At 38.5% G+C, this 19,708-nt stretch overlaps 1 protein-coding gene across 7 annotated transcripts in view; it reads left to right on the top strand.

Moving 5' to 3' along the window:
* ELP4 (elongator acetyltransferase complex subunit 4) overlaps positions 1 to 19,708 on the top strand; it is a 292,776-nt gene that overhangs the window by 158,334 nt on the left and 114,734 nt on the right. Inside the window, exon 10 of one of the 7 annotated variants that reach the window (XM_050955143.1) lies at positions 18,738 to 19,119. The exons of the other annotated variants lie outside the window; for them this stretch is intronic. Coding sequence (XP_050811100.1) covers positions 18,738 to 18,788 — 51 coding nt within the window. The 3' untranslated portion in view covers positions 18,789 to 19,119. Of the gene's footprint in view, positions 1 to 18,737; positions 19,120 to 19,708 lie in introns of those variants that run through there. 7 annotated transcript variants of the gene reach the window in all.

Here is a 19,708-nt window from a genome sequence, read left to right as displayed (position 1 = left end):
TTATAGATGATGTAATCATCCCTTTTAATTCATAACTAAGATGTTCTTCTCATATTACTCATTAGGTAAATGAAAAAACATTTGTTTGTCTGTTTTCTTTTAATAAGACCCTTTTTCTTTCCAGAATAAGGAAATAATAAATATTGCCACATTAATAAACAATTGAAATTCTATTGAACAATGAAAGATCGTGCTATGTGAATGATCTGTGGGATGTGTGGAAGCAGAATGGGCATTTACACTCTGTGTAGCCCTTGACAATAAGGGATATCTTTTTGAGGCTAAGTGGGGGAACCAGTTATATAGCTCTAGTTGGCTAGCTAGTATAGAGTCTATGTCTTCCCTTTGCTGGTCATAAAAAGAGCATTCTGGTTGTGAAGGGGCCAACAAGAACAGGTCCAAACTACTAAAATGATCTGAAGCTGCAAGACTGGGTTTAGCTGTATCTTTATAGTAAAGAAATTAAGGAATTAAGGGCATATGTTCACTCTGTGATTGAGATTTTATTATTAATTGGTTATGCGAATTAATAGTTACAACAGACACGTTGGTGTTTTTCAGCTTACTGGTTTAACTGGTATTGTTGGTGTAATTATTGCAAGTACCTAATATGCTTAGGTTTGGACTTTCAAACTATGCATACAGTTTGGCCTGTTTATCTTCGCACACCTGCACTTGCACGCTCTCAAACTCCCAAGTATGCTTGCCATCTTGATTTGCAGACATATCTCTATCTGCGTGCCCAAATCAAGAGGTATGTGTGCAGGTCACGGGCATGCATATCTGAAAAATGGCCCCTTAAATCTTTTGTCCAGTTTTGCTGTTTTAACTTATGTGTTTTGAAATGATGCAACCTTTTATGTTGATCTAAAAAGAGTGGTATTAGTTGAAGTTAGGATAGTACAAAAGATAACTGAAACTGAAGTGCTTCAACTGTTGCTTTGATAGATGTTTGTTAGATTTGAGTTTTTATAAATAAAGCTAAGAAAAGAAAGCTGGCGAATGCGTCAGTTTTCCTATTACAATATGCAGAGTAAGGTGATCAGTTTAATCTACTGCAAAGTGCATAGCATCTGTGCAAATGAGTATTGCTTTCCAAATTTTTGAATCAAAGGCAAACAATATTTACTAGGCCAAAGGGAAAAACAGGTGCAAAACCGAGAATGTTATTGAAGTAAAAATGTAGAAATCTTAATACAAATTACACTATACCTTTTCATATTTTTATTGAGACAAAAGTGGTCTGTAATAAGGAATTGTTTTACACATATCTAGAATTCTTTTGTTAGCAATCCCTTTAATTACAAAAAAGTAAATGTGTATTTCTGTTTTGCACTTCATGTAGTTGATTATCATTTATAGGGAAAGTAAGGAGCTGTGTAAGATTGCATTGATAAATGGTTTAAAATAATATTTTGACCTGAATAAAAATGTTGCAAAAATACTTGCTAGCTTGAAAATTACACTAGCTATTCCTGTTTCAAATTTCATTTGATATATTGTTCTGTATGATTTTATGGTAAACATATTATTCCTTGAACAGGAATAGAGTAAGCTGCCAGGAAGGGGTTTTGTTGTCAGAGTAGTTCCCGCCTCATGTTTTGTAAGAGATTTCATGGTTCCATTGTAAAGAGTGGATGATTTAAAACGTGTTCCCAAGATAAACTTTCCCATTGTCATTAATGAGGATGGATAATACTGAGTGACAACTGCATTAGGAATGACACAGAAAGAGCTGTTAGATTTGTCAGAGCATATCACTTCAGGCAATGAAACTTGAGGACATTCTGTTTTTGGTAATTTTTTGCTACTTATTGTGAGGACCAGGGCTTGTGATTACTCACACAGATGTATTTTACTGTTTTGTTAATATAATATTTAGATAGCTTTTGAAAGGTAATTTATGGTAAATATGGTCTATATACTGTCATATTTAACCCTACCCCACTTCTAAAGATGCAGTTATTTTTTCACTCAGATGTAATTCAACAACAAATATTGCTTTAATTGGTTTAAAAATATCAATTAAAAAAGATTTATTGAGAGAAAACTGGCTTATTTTATGATATTTTACTGAATGAAAAATATTTAAATTCTGTATCTACAAAAGTGATTTTTAAATACTCATGTAAAAGCTATACCCCGCATTGCCACAACACAGTTTCTGCAATAAAGATTTAAAAATCTGGACGCTAATGCATGTAATTTACATTAACTTTAAAAATAACATTTCCTCATACCGAAAAACTTTTTTAAATATTAATAATTGAATAATAATGTTAATAATTTTAATAATTTTCTGGTGTTTAAAATCTCTCCAAACTACAACATGCCTATCAATTTCCATTTTGAACATGCAATTGGTCACTTTTTCTCCTTGATTCATTTTGCCTGGCTGCCAACCAAATTTTGCCTGTATATACATTCTTGACACTAATAATGACTGAGTTTCTGTTCATTTGCGTGCAAGATTTCCCAAGCGGCAGTTTGGGGCTCGGATAAACTATCTATCATGATTGCATACAACTAATCTGCCTCAACCAAACCAGCCAATGATTGAAATTACATTTGACAATTCACCTCTCCTTGGCATGCCTGAGGTGAACATAGCTACAGACCATCCCCGGAAGGGCATAGCAACTCCTCCATATGCTGGGGAGGATCCTTTTTATTTATGTCAAGAGACTTTTAGCAAAGCATGTAAAGGCAAGGTAGATTTTTTTTTTAACTTCCTTGTTTTCAGACATATTGCTGCTGCTTTTTCCTTAGCAGAGCGTTTTATTTTTCAAGATATGTTCTGATTATTAATTCATTAAAACCTTTAAATGCTTACTTGTCTTATTAGAAACTGGTATAGGTTATCCAAGATAATATTATGTGTACATGGGTTTAAAAATGAAAAAAGCATTTAAGACTCCTTTTGTTGTCTGAGAATATTCTTTTATTAATAGAACAAATGATAGTCAAGTATCAGACAAAATGCCTGGTACTCTGTTGATCTTTATCAGAGTTTATACCTGCTTGGAGCATTTTGATAATACAGAAAGTGAGAAAGAATGGCAAGAAAAAACCTGCCTCTGTCAAACACAAATTATTTTAAAATTAGATTTCAGAGTGTGTGTTTATTTAAAGGGTTGTTAATTTTTTATTGATTCGTTAAAATGTCTGTTGCAAATATGAAGAGAATAAACCTTTGATTTCAGATTAGGATTACTGAAATAGCTCTCCAAAATAAAAGCCTCTATTGAAGGTGCTTTCTGCAGGTTTTCAACCTTTTTATATAAAATCTGTTTTGTAATAGTTACTTCAGTATAAATTGAAGAAAATTTGAAATAGTCTTTTTCTTCACAAGTGCTGTATTTCATATTTGCAATGTATGTTTGCCTGAAAATCATCCTTGATGATGAGAAAATAATAAACATTTTCAAAATGCAAAGTTTAAGTGTTGTTCAGATGACAAAATCATACTCCCAGGAAGATGGAGGGTAAAGGGGAAGAGGACCCTACTTTTCGTTTCCTCTTATGGTTACAGTATATTGAGCAAAAAGATACTTTCTGGGGTTTTTTTTTTAACCAGTCATAATAAAATAAAGCACATTAAAGAATTAAACTCTAGAGTATCTTTTGCTCCCTTTTATTATTTTTGTGTAACAACACATGTTGCACATTTGTACATTTGAGGCAAAGAATAAAGGTATGAAAGTGAGGTGTCCCCTTAGATAACCGTGCACTGCTTCTGGCGCTATAAAGAGAAGTTGCATATGTGTATATGAGGGCAGAATGTAGTCGATGACTACTATTGTACTTCTGTTACAAACACATCAATTCACAAATCTCTTCTTTTTCAGAAATCAGATACAATTTTTGTAGGGCTTTTTTCTGTAGATTAAGTTCAATTTAAATTAGTGATGTTCTTGAAATAGCTGACAGTTTCATATAATGTATATGCATTGGTCTTTAGATCTGGAGACAAAGTTAGCTATATGGTATCATGCCTCTAGTAGCATTTACAGCTCACAAGTACAGAATACCAGAACCCTGTTACATATGTAAATCATTAAGCATGATCACCTGTGACTCTGAAAGCAGGGAGGAAATAAGTCTGCCACACAATCATGTATAGTTGACTTGTTCCAGTAACAGTGTAGAAAACCTACACCAAAACATATCTTATTTCCCATACTTATCTAGTTATGGGACTTTATTCACCTGTGCCTCCTCTCTTACTGTTTGATAGTAAACATTTTTCCTGTACACAATCCTAGAAAGATCATTCTTTTCTTTTTCTGAATAACAACCCAGAAAGTGGTATCTTCTATTTCATAAACAGTACGTTAGATTTCTTATCCTTGCACTGAGTGACTGGAGTGAGGTTAAGAAAACATGGAATTTTCTTGTTCCTTTAAAGACTATCTCCTTGCCACCAAAACTTGACTTTGCTATTTGGCTTAAAGTCTTGTCAGCATACTGTTCCTCCTGTGTGTTGGAAGTTCAGTTGTGGTCAGAAAATAACTACCTAAAAATTACACTTTTTTTAACAGAACTACTCCCTGGTATGTATTAAGCAGTAATAATTCTAACTTTACTTTCTAAAATAAGTTTTTAATTCTTTCTCTTCTTTTATCATCATAGAGGCAATCGAATTACGGGAGAATAACCTGGATTATTTTTTAGCTTGCAGATCATCAACAGTGTGCAAGCCAGAAAGAACACATCTTGACTTTCAAGCACCAATTGAGTTTCAGGGCTAGCAGTTAGAGAACACTTTTTTACTTCTGAACTGATTGAATCTGACCCAAAGTCTTTGATAAACAATAAAAATGAAGTAATACAATGCCAGTTTTAGGAATATTTATCAAAGTGTAATTGCATTATATATCAAGGAGAATGGGAAGCTGAACTTCCATGAAGACTGTAAGTTAACATTCTTAACTTTCCAGCATCCCCAGTATGTTGCCTTTTTAGAACACAGTTTGTTGGCTAATTATTATAAACAGCAGTCTGCTTTAATGTGGAATATGCTATAGTTGTAGCTATGTTGGTTCCAGGATATTAGAGAGACAAGGTGGTGAAGTAATATCTTTTATTGGACCAGCTTCTGTTGGTGAGAGAGAGTAGTTTTGGAGAAGAGGTCTGTCTGGCTCAAAGGCTTATCTCTCTCACCAACAGAAGTTGGTCCTATAAAAGGTATTACCTCACCCACCTTGTTGTTTTAATGCTGATTTTCACAAATTTTGTACTAATTGGTCCATGATGTGTAGTCAATAATGTGTACTCTTGATTTGATCACTTTCTCTACATTCTGGTCTGAGGTTTTAATTCAATTTTTGCCATCAATCAGCTTTGCTGTTGTGATTTCTATTTTAGCTTCTTAGATTTTTTTTTCTATCACCATTTCCAGTATATTTTTCTACTGAACTGTTTCTAGGAAAGGATATAGGGTATGATAATACCATACCAATGATACCAAATAGCACCATTTGAAAGGAGTAGGCCCTTAGCTTAAAAATATCCAGTATTTCTGTTTTATTTTGGATTTTCTTCTAATTGATCTTGTTACTTACCCATGAATGGGTCTGAAGTGAGTGTCTTTAAGTAAGAATAGGATGAATTTTGTGTTTATACTTGTAGATTTACCAATATGTTCAGCTGTGGTTTACCCTATGCCCTGTTTCTTAAGACAGTCTAAAAATACAGGTGTTTTTGGAAACAAAACATGAATAAAGTAATCATTTGGTAGCTATTACAAATATCAGTTTTGTTCACAAGTAAATCATAGTATCCTGATATGTGTTTGAGTCATCTGGTTAGATTTGTTAATAGGCACCTGCCGTATTTATTGCAGAGCTCAGTTTGAGATTATTGAAGAAATAAGTTTGTTGGTGTTTTGGGGCCATATTCTGCTGTGACTTGCGTCCAATTTACCTTTGAATTTTTCATAATTATGTCCAGTGAACTATATAATGCAGCTCTTTCATGTAACATAGTTATGCAAGCAGATTGTGCATCATAAAGAAGGTGTGCAGCTGCCCAGAGTGAACAGAATAAACTTGCTCTGTTTCAAAAAGTAATCAAACTTTTTTAAAAGTTTTACATGTACATTAATGTTGACAGCAGCTTTAATTATGTACTAACATTCACTCTGTTCATCTTCTCGTGCCCAGTTATGCCCTCAGCATCAACTAATTATAACCTTAGGATCACTAAATGTGCATATGTGCAATTACAGGAGTCATTGAACATTGCCAGGGCCCTAGCAAATTCATGGTCCATTTTAATCAATTTGAGGGCTAGAGTGTTTTAAAATTGGTCAATTTCTGTTTTCAGATGTTTACATCTGAAATTTCAAGGTATTGTAACCATGGGGATCCCAACCAAAAAGGTTCCCTGAAGTGGGTCTGTTCTCTCCCCCGAGCTGCCATGCAAGGGAAGGACAAGTCCTCTCCCTCCCCAGCCCAGCCAGGGCTTGCAGCTAGGAGCCCCCTGACTAAGGTACTCCCAGCAGCAAGGGAGAGATCAGACTTCACAGGGAGGGACTTATTTCATGGTCCATGACACATTTTTCACAGCTGTGAAATTGGTAGGGCCCTGAACGTTACACTTTAAGATAAAAATCTAATTATTTATAATTTCTTCACAGCAACTTCTGTATATTAATCTAAACCAAATCCTTAGATTGCATGGTTTTAAATACAGAAAAATGTAACCTTTAATAAAGATGTGATTTTGATTTTTACATACAGCATATATTATATAGTGTATTTTATTGACAGGCATAAATGACCTGATTACATTCAGTGTGGGCAAACAGAGGATAGTCCCAACCAGTAATTCTTGATGTTTCACAAGAGCTGATTTCCTAAACTTGAAGAAAATTAAGAGCAAAACTGATTAGGAGCCCAAATTTGAAGCTCTTTAAGAAGAATTTGTTAGAAGGCCAAAAAGCCATCATTCCACAATCAAAAGAGAGGATAACTTTGGCTAAAAGCACAGCGAGGGCAGTAATTAGAAATTAAAAAAGCAATATATAACAAATTGAAAAGGGAAATACATTGATTCCTATCTAACTTTGAAGTTATGAAGTGCATAAAATTGATAAGAGAAGCTAAAGATATCAAGGAAAAATCCATAGCTGGCAGAGCTAAGGACAATCAGAAGGAATTTAAGTATATTAGGAACAAAAGAAATCCTAGCCCATTTCTACATGGTAAAATGGTTAATAATGGTGCAGCAAAGGCAGATGTGTTCAGTAAATATTTCTGTTCTGTATTTGAAAAGAAATGTATGATGTATTTATATGAGGATAAAGAAGTACTTTCCAGTCCATTAGTAATTGATGTTTGACAACATGTACTAGAGATAAACATTTTCAAATCAGCAGGCCCAGATAACATGCTTCCAAGAGTATGAAAAGAGTTGGATGATGAGATCTCCTGCTTGCTAGTGTTAGTTTTAAATATATCTTTGAATACTGGGGAAATCCAGAAGACTGGAAGAGTTAATTTTGTACCAATATTCAAACAGGATGACCCTGATAGCTACAGGCACTTTAGTTTGACATGAAGCCTGGGCAAAATAATGAAGAAGCTGATACAGGATTCAACTGATAAATAGGGCTCCATGTTTGTCACAGAGGTCACGAATTCCATGACTTCCTGTGACCTTCGTGACTTCTGCAGCAGCAAGTGTGGGTGGGGGACAGCCACACCGGTCGCAGCTAGAGCAGCTCCAGCCCCAGGGCCAGCCACATCGGCCGCTGCTTGGGCAGTCCCCAGGTCCAGCTGCCTGGGCAGCGGTTCCGGGAGAACTGGGGCAGCCGCAGCTTGGTGGCTCCCAGCGGCAGACCCGGGGCAGCCAGAGCAGCCACTGGCCCCCTGGAACTTCCCCCACTTCCACAGCAGTGGCCGGAGCAGCCGCTGGCCCCCTGGGACTCTCCTTCTCTCCATGACAGCAGCCGGAGCAGCTGCTGACTCCCCTGTGGCTCCCCCCCCATCGGTGATGGCCAGAGAAGCTGCTTCCTCACTCCCCCTGCTCAGAACTCCCCCCCACGGCAGCGACCAAAGTATTCACTCACCCCCCTGGGTCCCTTCCCTGGCGTTCCTGCCCCATGGAGGTGGCTGGAGCAGCAGTCGGCTCCCTCAGGCTTCCCCTGTGCAGCTGCTGCCACAGGCCCCCCCAGGGCTCCCACACACCCTCAGACGCTGGTGTTGTGGGCTCCCTCCCCATGCAGTAATGCCCCCCCCCCCAATCCCACCACAAGATTCAGTGATGGGTATTTATGGTATAAGTCGTGGACAAGTCACGGGCTGGTTTTTTTGTTTTTTTGTTTCTTGCCTATGACTAGTCCGTTAATTTTACTAAAAATATCCATGGTTAAATCGTAGCCTTACTGATAGAGAATTAAAGGATATGAATATAATTAATGCCAGTCAATATGGTGGCATGAAAGAGAGATCATGTCAAGCAAACCTTTGAGATTACAAGAATGGTTGATAAAGGTAACTGCACAGTTGTAATATATTTAGACTTTTGTAAGGTGTTTGAGTTAAACATTCTGATTAAAAATTTTCGTTATACAGTATCAATAGAGCACACTTTAAATTGGTAAAGAACTCGTTAACTCAAAAAAGTAGTTGTCAATGAGAAACCATCCTTGTATGGGGTGTTTGTACTAGAATTCTGCAGGGATCAGTAGTAGGCCTGATGATGATCAATATTTTTATCAGTGATCTGGAAGTAAATATAAAAATAATGATGAGGACAGAACTGTCATACAGAGTGATCTGGATAATTTACTAATCTACGCCCATTCAAACAAAATGTATTATAATACAGTCAAATGTGGAGTTATATATCTGGAAATAAAGGATGCAGGCCATATGTACAGAATGGGGGATTAGAGCATGGTAAGCAGTGACTCTGAAAAAGATTGAGTGATTCTCTGGCAAAAAGGATAATAGATCCTTAGATGTATGAACAGGAGTGTAGTGAGTAGAGATATGATTTAGCACTGTTGGTGAGACTGATATTGTAATAGTGCATCCAGTTCTGGTACCAACATCTTAAAACGGATGTTGAAAAATTTGGAGAGAGTGCAGAAAAGGACCACCAAAATGATTTGAGGTCTGGAGAAAATGCCTTATTGTAAGAGACTTAAAGAGCTTGAGCTGTTTTTACCTTGTCGGAATGAAGACTGAGAGGTGACTTGATTACAGCTTATAAGTACTTTCATGGGGAGAAAATACCAGACATTAAAGAAGCACTCTTTAATCTAGTGGAAAAAGGCATAACAAGAACCAGTGTCTGGCTTCAGCTTCCAGCCAACTTCAAATTAGAAAGTAGACACAATTTTTTCAGAGTGAGGATAATTAACCATTGGGACAAACTACAACGGGAAGTGGTAAATGCCCTATCTCATGATGTCTTCGAATCAAGACGGGATGCTTTTCTGGAAGATATGCTTTAGCCAAACATAAGTTACTTGCTCAATACAGGGATAACTGGATGAAATTTAATGACCTGTGATACACAGGAGGTATACTACATGATATAATGGTTCCTTTAGGCCTTAAACTCTATGAATCTATGATACAGTGTGCCTCATTCAACTGATTGATATAGTCTTTAAGACTGGCAACTGCCAGAATCTTACACAATGTGACATTTATGAAAGACATAGTGTATTTGGTATGTATAACTGGGCTTGCCCATTATAAAGTGAAAAGTCAGCAGTATCGCAAGCCAACTCATAAAATGATTAAGCCCATTTGAATGCTATTTGTGCCCTGCATTTTAGACTTTGAAAGAGCGGTATGTAGCCTTGAGAAATGTGAAATGAATATCAAAATAAGGCCTTTACTCCACACTGAATGTTCTCACATAAAAATAAATCTTTCATGTATTTTTACAAAATTGGAAGCCTCAGTAGAGAAATCCTAATGGAAAGTCACATATGAAAATTAAGCTATTACTAATTATGGTACGATAGTTAAAGTGCCCTAACGAAACAGATGAGGGAATCAAAGATGGTAAACTGAGTGGCTGTAGTCTTGGTAGAAGTACTTTAGTGAGGATGGGATTGTTCCTTGCAAAATAAAAGAAACAAATATTTTTCCCTTCCTTGGGTTCTGAGTGGATGTGACTAGAGCTTTTTGTTGTCCTTTTTTTTTTTTTTTTTTAAGGAAACAACAGTCTGACAAGGTAGTCGGGTAATTAACTGTGCATAAACATACCTGCATAGGACTTTATTCCCACCTTGATCGACTCATGCCTTGGGGCTGTCTAGTCACTTATGATTTCCTACATCCAAAGTAGCTGCAGCATTTGGGGGCACTGGAGCTGATAGCAGTAATTTTTCAATGCATTAAACACTATAAGCAACAGGTAAAAGGTGGTGCAAATTTAGCTTTTGATTCAAGAAAGAAAAGACTTCTCTGTCAATTTCTTGTATGTCTGGAAAAAAAGAAGACAAAATCTGATTTTGGAAATGTAACACACAGATTCCCCCCCACCACCACCACCACCACTCAATATATGTCTCCAGCAACGGTGATAAGTATTCTTTGTCTGGCTATGCAAGAAGAAGGACCATTAAATATGGTTTAATTAGGCCACAACTTTATTCCTAAATGTCTAGGAGTACTGGCAGATAAAAATGTACATTGCAGGTAATTCCATGATCATTTGCACATACCTGCTCTCAGCCTCCCCCTTGTCCATCCTGGTCCACAGCCAACCCACTGCTGAGACCTCATCCTCTTCCCTAAATGAGGTTTAAGGGGGCTCTAAAAGAAGAAGGCAGTTAACTCCCTGCCATAAAAGTCATAGGAGCTCTGAACCTCCCCCCCCCGCACCACACACTCCACTTTCTGCTCCTTTAAAGAGTACCTCCTTTAAATCCTTTACCAGTCTTCTTTATCCAGTCACCGTATCCATTCCTACAAAGTACTCTGCATTGGATATCCACTTCAAGGAGGCACGAGCAGTTAGCTTGGCTACCAATCGCAATACCTAGCTAAGTTCCCAAACATCCACTGATGTCTTTTTTAATATTGGCCAAAAATATATCTGCTCCCTATCCTCCCTGAATAACTCTATTGCCCTGTATGCTATGCTCTGATGACAAATTACCAGTCCTCCTATGCCACCTCTGAATTTGGCCATCTCCCTGCTCACGTACCTCCTAGTCTTGTCAACATGTGGGTGTTTCACAGCTGCCTGCCACACCCTGCATGGCAACATGTCTAACCAAATAGTTTTTACTCCTGGAGAAAGTTCCAAGATCTTGCCCCCATCCCTCATAGATCTGAGTATTAAGTCCATTCCTTTACACGTTCCAGATCATTTTCCCTGAGGTGAACCACAATCATATCTGAACCACGTCCCAGCTGTGAACCTCTAGACAACCTGGATGTTCACCTATGCACCCAGTAAAACAATACATGTGCCGGCAGATCCATAGCACTATCTACCTGCATCTGGAATGCAAGCCCAAAGGAAAATTAACACATATCCCTCCTGGGATCTCTCTCACATTCTGTGTGCTTTAGAACACCAACGCCAAATTGCCCAGGCACTCAGAACTAGCCGAGCCACTGCTGTTGCCACCCAGATCCTGAATGAGTGGGAATTAAATTCATGTTCTGAAAGCCCTAACCCCATCAATCCCAGTCTTAAAATTTTAACAAACTGGTATGTTGTCAGAGGACTCCTATCGGCATGGATAAAGAGGGATCCATCTCTCCCTGGTCTTATTGATATGTATTCCCTAACAGCCTCTACAGGGCAAATCCTGGGTTTGCCACCCTCCTGTAAAGTAATGGGTTCACTCTGAACTCCTTGATCCATCTTTGACCTACTCAAGATGAATATCAGCAGTTGCCCCTCCCAATGCATATCCCTCACGTCCAGATCCCTTCAGGAGAATCCCTACAGGACCCAGGTACTAGCTCACTGATCCTAAAAGTTCCAAAAAAGACAGCCAGGCATGACACCATGAATAAGGTCACCTCTTGTCCACAATGACATATGGGCTCTAGGATTCACACCAGATTCCTCAGCATATTAACAGTGATGGGAGGATGCGTATCCTCCCGAGGGCCACTGCTTCAGGACCAACCAGCTAGAAACCTCTCAATTAAAAACCCACTTCAAGGTTCTGTGAAAGCATGCAGCCTATTGACAAACATAAGGCTGATAGATTAGTGGAGATGATTAATGACACTAGTTGCCAGGTTGCTAAAAACACCATGTACTCCAACATCCAGGTCCGCTGTAATCAGCCATATCAGTAATAGGCCCTCCAGCTCTTGAAATTGCACAGAATCAGTTGAACTTCGCTCATAGCTCCAAAATGTTTGTGGAGTCACCGATCTCTGTGCTATGCTGACAGCCATCATACATCAAGGTTCCATCATGCTAGCATCATCTGTTTTGGTTCCTTACTGGTTCCTGGTGCCAGCTCCTGAAGTATGTCCATCTGAAAATGAGACAATGCAGGGGGAGGGATAGCTCAGTGGTTTGAGCATTGGCTTGCTAAACTCCGGGTTGTGAGTTCAATCCCTGAGGGGTCATTTGGGGATTGGCCCTGCTTTGAGCAGGGGGTTGGACTAGATGATCTCCTGAGGTCCCTTCCAACACTAATATTCTATGATACCTGCCATGCTATTATCAAACTGAACACATGTTTAGAAGAGAAACAAATATTAAGGCTTAAACATTGTAATTCAAATGCCTCACCAACCTCATAACCCTATGTGATCTGGAGGACTGATTGATAACATGTAACATCACTGCCATGTTGTCACACCAAAATCATACCCTTCTATTGGCAAACTCTATTCCCCAAATGATTGCTGCCACAAAATGGGGGGGGCAAAATTCAGAAATGTTGTATCCTGCACTGTCCCTTTTTGTATCCAGGTGGAGGGCCATTTCTGGGTGCACCACCTGCCTTGGTAAAATACCCCACAACCCATACCTCCTGAAGCAGCCTTTAATGGATCTTTAAATCAGTCTTGAGTATCCATTCTTCCCTTCATGATGACACTCCATTAAAATGGCTCAGAAACGGTTCCGACATCCCCTAATCCTTTTTCATCTCTTTAATAACTCTTATAAAATGATTAGGTCTAGATATGCCTGCAGTGACAGCTGCAAACTGGGCTCAAAATGCCTGCCATGGGGCTAGCTCCTGACAAAGAAAGTTAAGATGCCCAATAATAGATTGCAGCTCATGGAGTGTAACTTTCTTAGCAGCTCTACCTCTCCTAATCATGTCTAATAGGTCCTGGAGCTTATCCTGAGGGAGTCAAGATATACCCATCCGTGTGTCTAACTCAATCTCCAAGTAAGTTAAGGTAGTGGAAGGACCCTCCATTTTTCCTCCCCTAAAGAACCTCCATCTTTTTTACACGGGGCCTGAAAGGTGTCCATCAGGTTAACACATTCCCAAATTCGCCCTCACTGCATACAAAAAGTCATCTAAGTAATGCACCACCTGCTGTAAATCAGCTTCCTGCATCACTGCCCAGTGCAGCATTGTGTTAAATTTCTCAAATGCCAAATAGGAAATTGCACATCCCATAGGCATAACTTTATCAAAATGAAATAGTCTTTCCGAAGAGAAACCTGGAAGAATAAAGTCAGAGGGATGCACCAGTAGCAGTCAAAAAGCAGTCTTGATATCCCACTTGGCCATCAGTGCCCCTGGGCCACAAGACCTAACAATTTGCACAGTCTGATCAACAGGAATAGCACATGGAATGCAAGGTCTATTCCATTGTTAACTGAATGAGTATGACTGGTGGTGAATTAAGTGATACTCAGCTGAAGCCTTCTTAGGAACTAAGCCTAGGGGAGAAACTCGCACATTCTATATAGTTAAATGACTGTATGGCCCTGCTACCCTATTCTCCTTTAGTTCTTGTGTAATCTTTTTCTTTACAAAATGACCCATTCCCACTGAGGACTTCAATTTTTTGGACATTACATGACTTTTTCCCCTCATAATAGGGATTCTAAACTCAAAGTAAATCCATCCCACGGTATGCCCCATCTGTATTGTAATTCCAAAGGAGCACCCCTAACACCTCAAGCTTACCCGTAGATGACATTCTGGTCCAGCCCCCATTTTCAGCTTATCCCTCATCCTTCCTGTGCCTTGGCCCCCATACATGTTCCTGCGCCCACAGGTCTGTAGGTGCCATCTTAGTTACCCCCCTCTTCTGTTTCCCCACGGTGGCCTTCCCCAACTGCTATGGCAATTCTGGTCTATATGGGCCCCAAAGCACATTTCGTGAACATGGTTAAATTTGCAGGTTAAAAACATGCGCTTTCATTAAATGCCCAGCAAATATCATTACAGGATGAGTGTGACATTTAAGAATCATCACTTATTTCCTTGTATTGCTTGCTATTTTTTGTGTTAGAAAACTAAAAAGAAAAGAACATGTTTTCCTGGGAGGGAACTGCATTCACTTTTACCTGCAATTGATAGTTTTAGCAGAATAATGCAGGTAAAATTATATTGTAACTTCGGGTTGCAGAGATACAATATCAGGGCAATATTTACCTTAAAAGGAAAAGGTAAAAATCAAATTCTTTATAAATGTTTTTATAATTCTGTCTCTTGGTAGCTTGGAAATGGAAGTTTCAGGTCTGGAAGTTTCTTAATGGTCTTAGTTGGATTTGTTTGGAGGTTTATTGACTTTGTATGTGATATGTTTATTACTTAGTAGTGTAGGAAGACATGAATTGATAATGCTGTATAATGCTTTAATTATATCTTTTATGAGGATAATTATGTAAAAGTAAATAAAGGTAGGGCTATGATAATGCTTAATTTAGTATGTCTTTCAGCAATACAATTTGTATAATTAAAGTACTTTTATTTAATAAAGTAAAAAGAATTACATTTTCAAAATATTCTAAGTAGCGAAGGCTCTCAAAAAATAGAAAGTAAAGAGTAAAAATGTGTTTGTGACTTGCTTATATTTCAGATTGCTTTTTTAAATTACTGCTGTGTAAGTGTTAACTTGCTGACTTCTGTATCTACACATTTAAACAATGAATCTCATAGCGGTATAGTTAGGAACCGTTTGTGCAGGCAATAAGTGATCACTACAGTGCCTTTATATTAGAGAAGCAAAATGTAAATTCCATTTTTTAAATCAAATGATTGCTTCTAGAGGTGAAACAACAGTGCAGACTTTAACCTTATTTTTTTAAAACAATGTATGAATTCTGAAAAGAAGAATATACTTACCCTCCCTGCCCTGTTCATGTCGCTTACATTTCATCTGTTGTATCAATCGTTATAAATTAAAATATCATGCACTAAACATGGCTGCATAATCATGAAGTATGACAAATATTACTAAAAATATGGAGCTCAGTCTTGCAGCCCTCATTCAAGTGAAACTTCCCACTGACTCAGTTACCAGAGAAGTGCAAAAGTTCTGTTCTTGTTTTTTAGCAAGCAGTGGAAAATGTTTACATACGGCCCTACCCTAAACACTGGACTACTGGATATTGATGACTCCATATTCAAAATCCTGTGCAGAATTTCTGTTGTCAGAGATTGGCATTAAAGAATTCTGTATTTTCAAGCTTCTGCACAGTCAAAAACAGAACACAGACCTGTGCACTCCACTAGTTCAACACCTTTAAAAATTTGACACGGCTATACATCTAGTCACATGAATGAAATCAAGTTAAAATTTGTGTGGACAAGTGTCATTCCAGTCAGACAATTCTGCAAGCCTAAAATCCATTACTTAGAAAAAATAGATATCCTGAAAATCAAATATAAGGGGAAAGACTCCTTTCACCCTTTTATCATAGAAGATTAGAAGGTCATCTAGTGCAGGCGTGGGCAAACTTTTTGGCCTGAGGGCCACATCGGGGTTCCGAAACTGTATGGAGGGCCGGGTAGGGAAGCTTGTGCCTTCCCAAACAGCCTGGTCCCTGGCCCCTATCCATCTCCTCCCACTTCCCACCCCCTGACTGCCCCCTTCAGAACCCCCTACCCATCCAAACCCCCCTGTTCCTTGTCCCCTCACTGCCCCCTCCCAGGACCCCCCGCCTCAACTGCTCCCCCCGGAACCCCACCACCTATCCAACCGCCCCCTGCTCACTGTCCCCTGACTGCCCCCCAGAATCCACTGCCCCTTATCCAATCTCCCTGCCCCCTTACCATGCCGCTCAGAGCAACAGGACTGGCAGCTGTGCCGCCTGACCGGAGCCAGGCACACTGCCTGGCAGGAGCTCCCAGCCCTGCCGCCCAGAGCGCTGGCAGCACAGCAAGCTGAGGATGCAGGGGAGGAGCCGGGGACTAGCCTCCCCATCCGAGAGCTCAAGGGCCAGGCAGGACGGTCCCGTGGGCTGGATGTGACCTGCAGGCCATAGTTTGCCCACCTCTGATCTAGTGAAACCCCCTGCTCAATGTAGGATCAACTCCAACTAAATCATCCCAGCCAGGGCTTTGTCAAGCCAGGCCTTTTAGTGGCTAAAATATCTCAGGGGATGTTGGATTAGCAGAAAGAATATTTATGATTTGTGATACAAGATCCACTGTGGTCAAATTGAACCACAATAATACAGCTGCTATTCTTTTTCAGTTTTTGCATAGGCACAAACGATCAAACATGAAGACCACTGAGGATGAGTGGCTTGCAGGAATCAAATATACACTAGGGTTATTTGACTCATGGTTGGTGTGGAAGGGGGAGAAAACATCAGATAAATCTTTACAGTTAATAGGCTTACTGAATGTATGTTTAAATACAAGTTGAAGAAGGAACCGGTCACTGTATAGGTCATTTTGATATGCCCTACATGCATTTTGCAAAAACAGAATATTCCGTCAATTCAGGTTGCTGTGGTGGTTGTTCTGAATCTGTGGGTTTAATTAAGTATCATCTCAGGCAGAGCAAACAGAGTGCTCATCACAGGAGTGTTCCACACAATGGCTCACGCTGACCTATGGTGATGCATGAGTGTTGAGAAAATGTCACAGGGCCACCAACATGCATCCCTGCTCCTTCAGGGAACCATGAGAGGGAGAGAAGAAAGATATACTCCTCCCTCCCATAGGGAGGAGATACTACATCTAATGGAGTTGGCGAGAAACACAAAATAAATCCCAGTACCATCTCTTGCCATTGTTTGTTGTATGATGTTTGTGTTAGCATTTTGTCATTGTGTAAGGATGTGTTGTGATGCTGCAGTGTTTGAATTGTGACATTGCAATGTTGGGAAATCACTGATTTTTTTTTTGTCTCTTTTACTCAAATCAATGATAGAAAAGTTTTCCATTTCTACAAAATTAAGTTCTGCACAGCTGTAATGTGAGTGTATATACTGTAATTAAGTGGCTTACCTTCCTGCCTGTATACAATTCCCTGAAGGACATAAATCCACACTGTGTAGAGGTCAAGCATAGGAGTTTATTACACACAGTGCTGGTGGAGTGTCACCTTTCTTATTAGGCTTAGAGACACTGTCAATTAATTGATTACAGTAGAATATATAGATTTTTCATGGGTGGGGGAAAGTGATGAGGTAGGCAGTTTCCCCCCCGGGTATAAGTTTTGCAGCAAGACAAGATAGCATATTAGCCAATAGTTAACAGGTTACATAATGTTTCCGCCCATGGTTTTAAGTTAGCAAGTTAACATTTAATTAATATTTTGATAAAATGTTATTAGTATAAAATATATATGTTGAATTTTGATTTGGGGTTTATAGGAATGGAGCAACTTCTTTGATTGGCCAACAGGTACATTCCTAGGGGTTAAAGCAAAGAAACAATGGAAATATATGGCAATAAAGATTGTCTTCTGTGTGTCTTAAGGTAGGCATTGGTCCCTTGGAAGGGAGATGGAAGGATGCCATATTTTATACTGGTATGTGCCAACTTTTTATAAACTCAAGGTTGGATTTGTGGGAAGAATGTCTCCCTATAGAAGAGACTAACACAATAGGAACAGGGATTTTTTGTTTAATTTGAAACATTGGATGAAACATAATTATTTAGTTATTGCTTTAACATTTGGCATTTTTACTGACCAAGCATATCTTTAGCAAAGGCAATATTATTTTGTTTATTTTGCCTTTTTTTTTTTTAGCTAATTACTGTTTGCTAGGCCTCTGGTTTCTTGACCATGCTCTGGATTTTAGGTCTGGAAAAGAGCTGGCACAATCCATATACCAGGCTGTTATATAAAATGTGCATGGATTTTAACCCTTCATTCCTGATATGGCAATCAATAGTTTATTTTCTTTAGAATATAATTATAGGATTTTTAAATGTCATGCAGTGGACATATGAGAAATGTAATCCCATTAGCAATCATTAATTGTAAACTAATCTGTTGTAGATATAATATGGGGCTGTATTTTATATATAGTTTGTAAACTACTGGAAAACAGAATATCTGGAACCTGAAGTAAAATGACAGAATCGTATTCTGGGTTTTCTGCTACACCCTTGATTCTTCATACATATAGACTATAGATTCATGTTTGGATTATTTTCTTCACAAATATCTCAGTCTACTGAGCCCATACTGTAGAAAGATATTTTTTCCACATTCCATAAACTACTTTTTATGGAGCTCAAACTGTAAAAATTAAATGTGCAAGAAATGCATGTTTGGTAACTGGCTATAAAAGTGATGAATTTTCCTAACTCGCTTGACACTAATTACATCTTTTGCACTTTTTTTTTTTTCCAGTTTGAACGTTCTTCTGTACTTGTGGCCCTGTTAGGCCATATGTTCACGTGACACTCCAAAATTTTACATCCTAAACTATGGACATTTTATTTTAGTACCTAAAAGATGCTATTGTAAACACTGCATCATTTGCTTTATGACACGGACTTGTTAATGGAGACATGTTTAAAAAAAATTCTGTATGCCAGCAATACCTTTTTGATTCAGTAGGAGATAGAAAAGAACTCTAAAATAAAGAGCAGGGTAATCCTCAGAGGCCACATTTTGTGTGTGTGTGTATATATGTTTGCCTCATGTTGATGGAAAACATCTGTTCTTAATTTTTTTATATATTATGCAAAGCTAGTTTATTCTTGTGAAAATATTGGATTTCAGCCAATACAGACAATTAAAAAAATAAGTAAAGATGACAACTTTTATACTTTTCTTGGTCCCTTTTTGTGATGGTTTGGTTTGGGCTATCTTATTATTTTTTAATGTTTACGATTTTAAGTGTTAAACCCCCCACTGTCCATCATTAGTGAGAGTGTGTCAGATCAAATTATTATAATTATTGCTATTTAAAATGCCGTTTGTTATTTTATACATATGGTTGCTTTTCGGTCTTCATTTTACAACTGCTTTTTGACCAGAGTATTCTTTCCCTCATATTATTAACATTTTCTTCATGGAATTTACATGAGGGAAGTGTATGGTATGATCAACATAATAAGCAGTAGACACCACACACATGCTGTCTAACCATTGTCAAGTTTGTGTAGGCATCATGGCAGAGGAGACTTTTGGGAGGGACCTGATGGAGATCAGTGAGATGGCTTTATGGATTTTCACAGGGAGCTACTCACATGCATAAAGGGTGGCATCGGAGAAAGCTCAAAGTTGGTGGTTTGAAAATTTTACAGAGGAGCAGTCAAGATTGGCACCATTGGTATAACAGATGCAGTGTCAACATCTCAGTAGTGTATAAGAGA

Source organism: Gopherus flavomarginatus, chromosome 5 (genome assembly GCF_025201925.1).
Source record: "Gopherus flavomarginatus isolate rGopFla2 chromosome 5, rGopFla2.mat.asm, whole genome shotgun sequence".
In the NCBI taxonomy this organism is placed as follows: Eukaryota; Metazoa; Chordata; order Testudines; family Testudinidae; genus Gopherus; species Gopherus flavomarginatus.
Note: the sequence above shows the minus strand (reverse complement) of the source record. Positions and strands in the feature narration are given on the sequence as shown.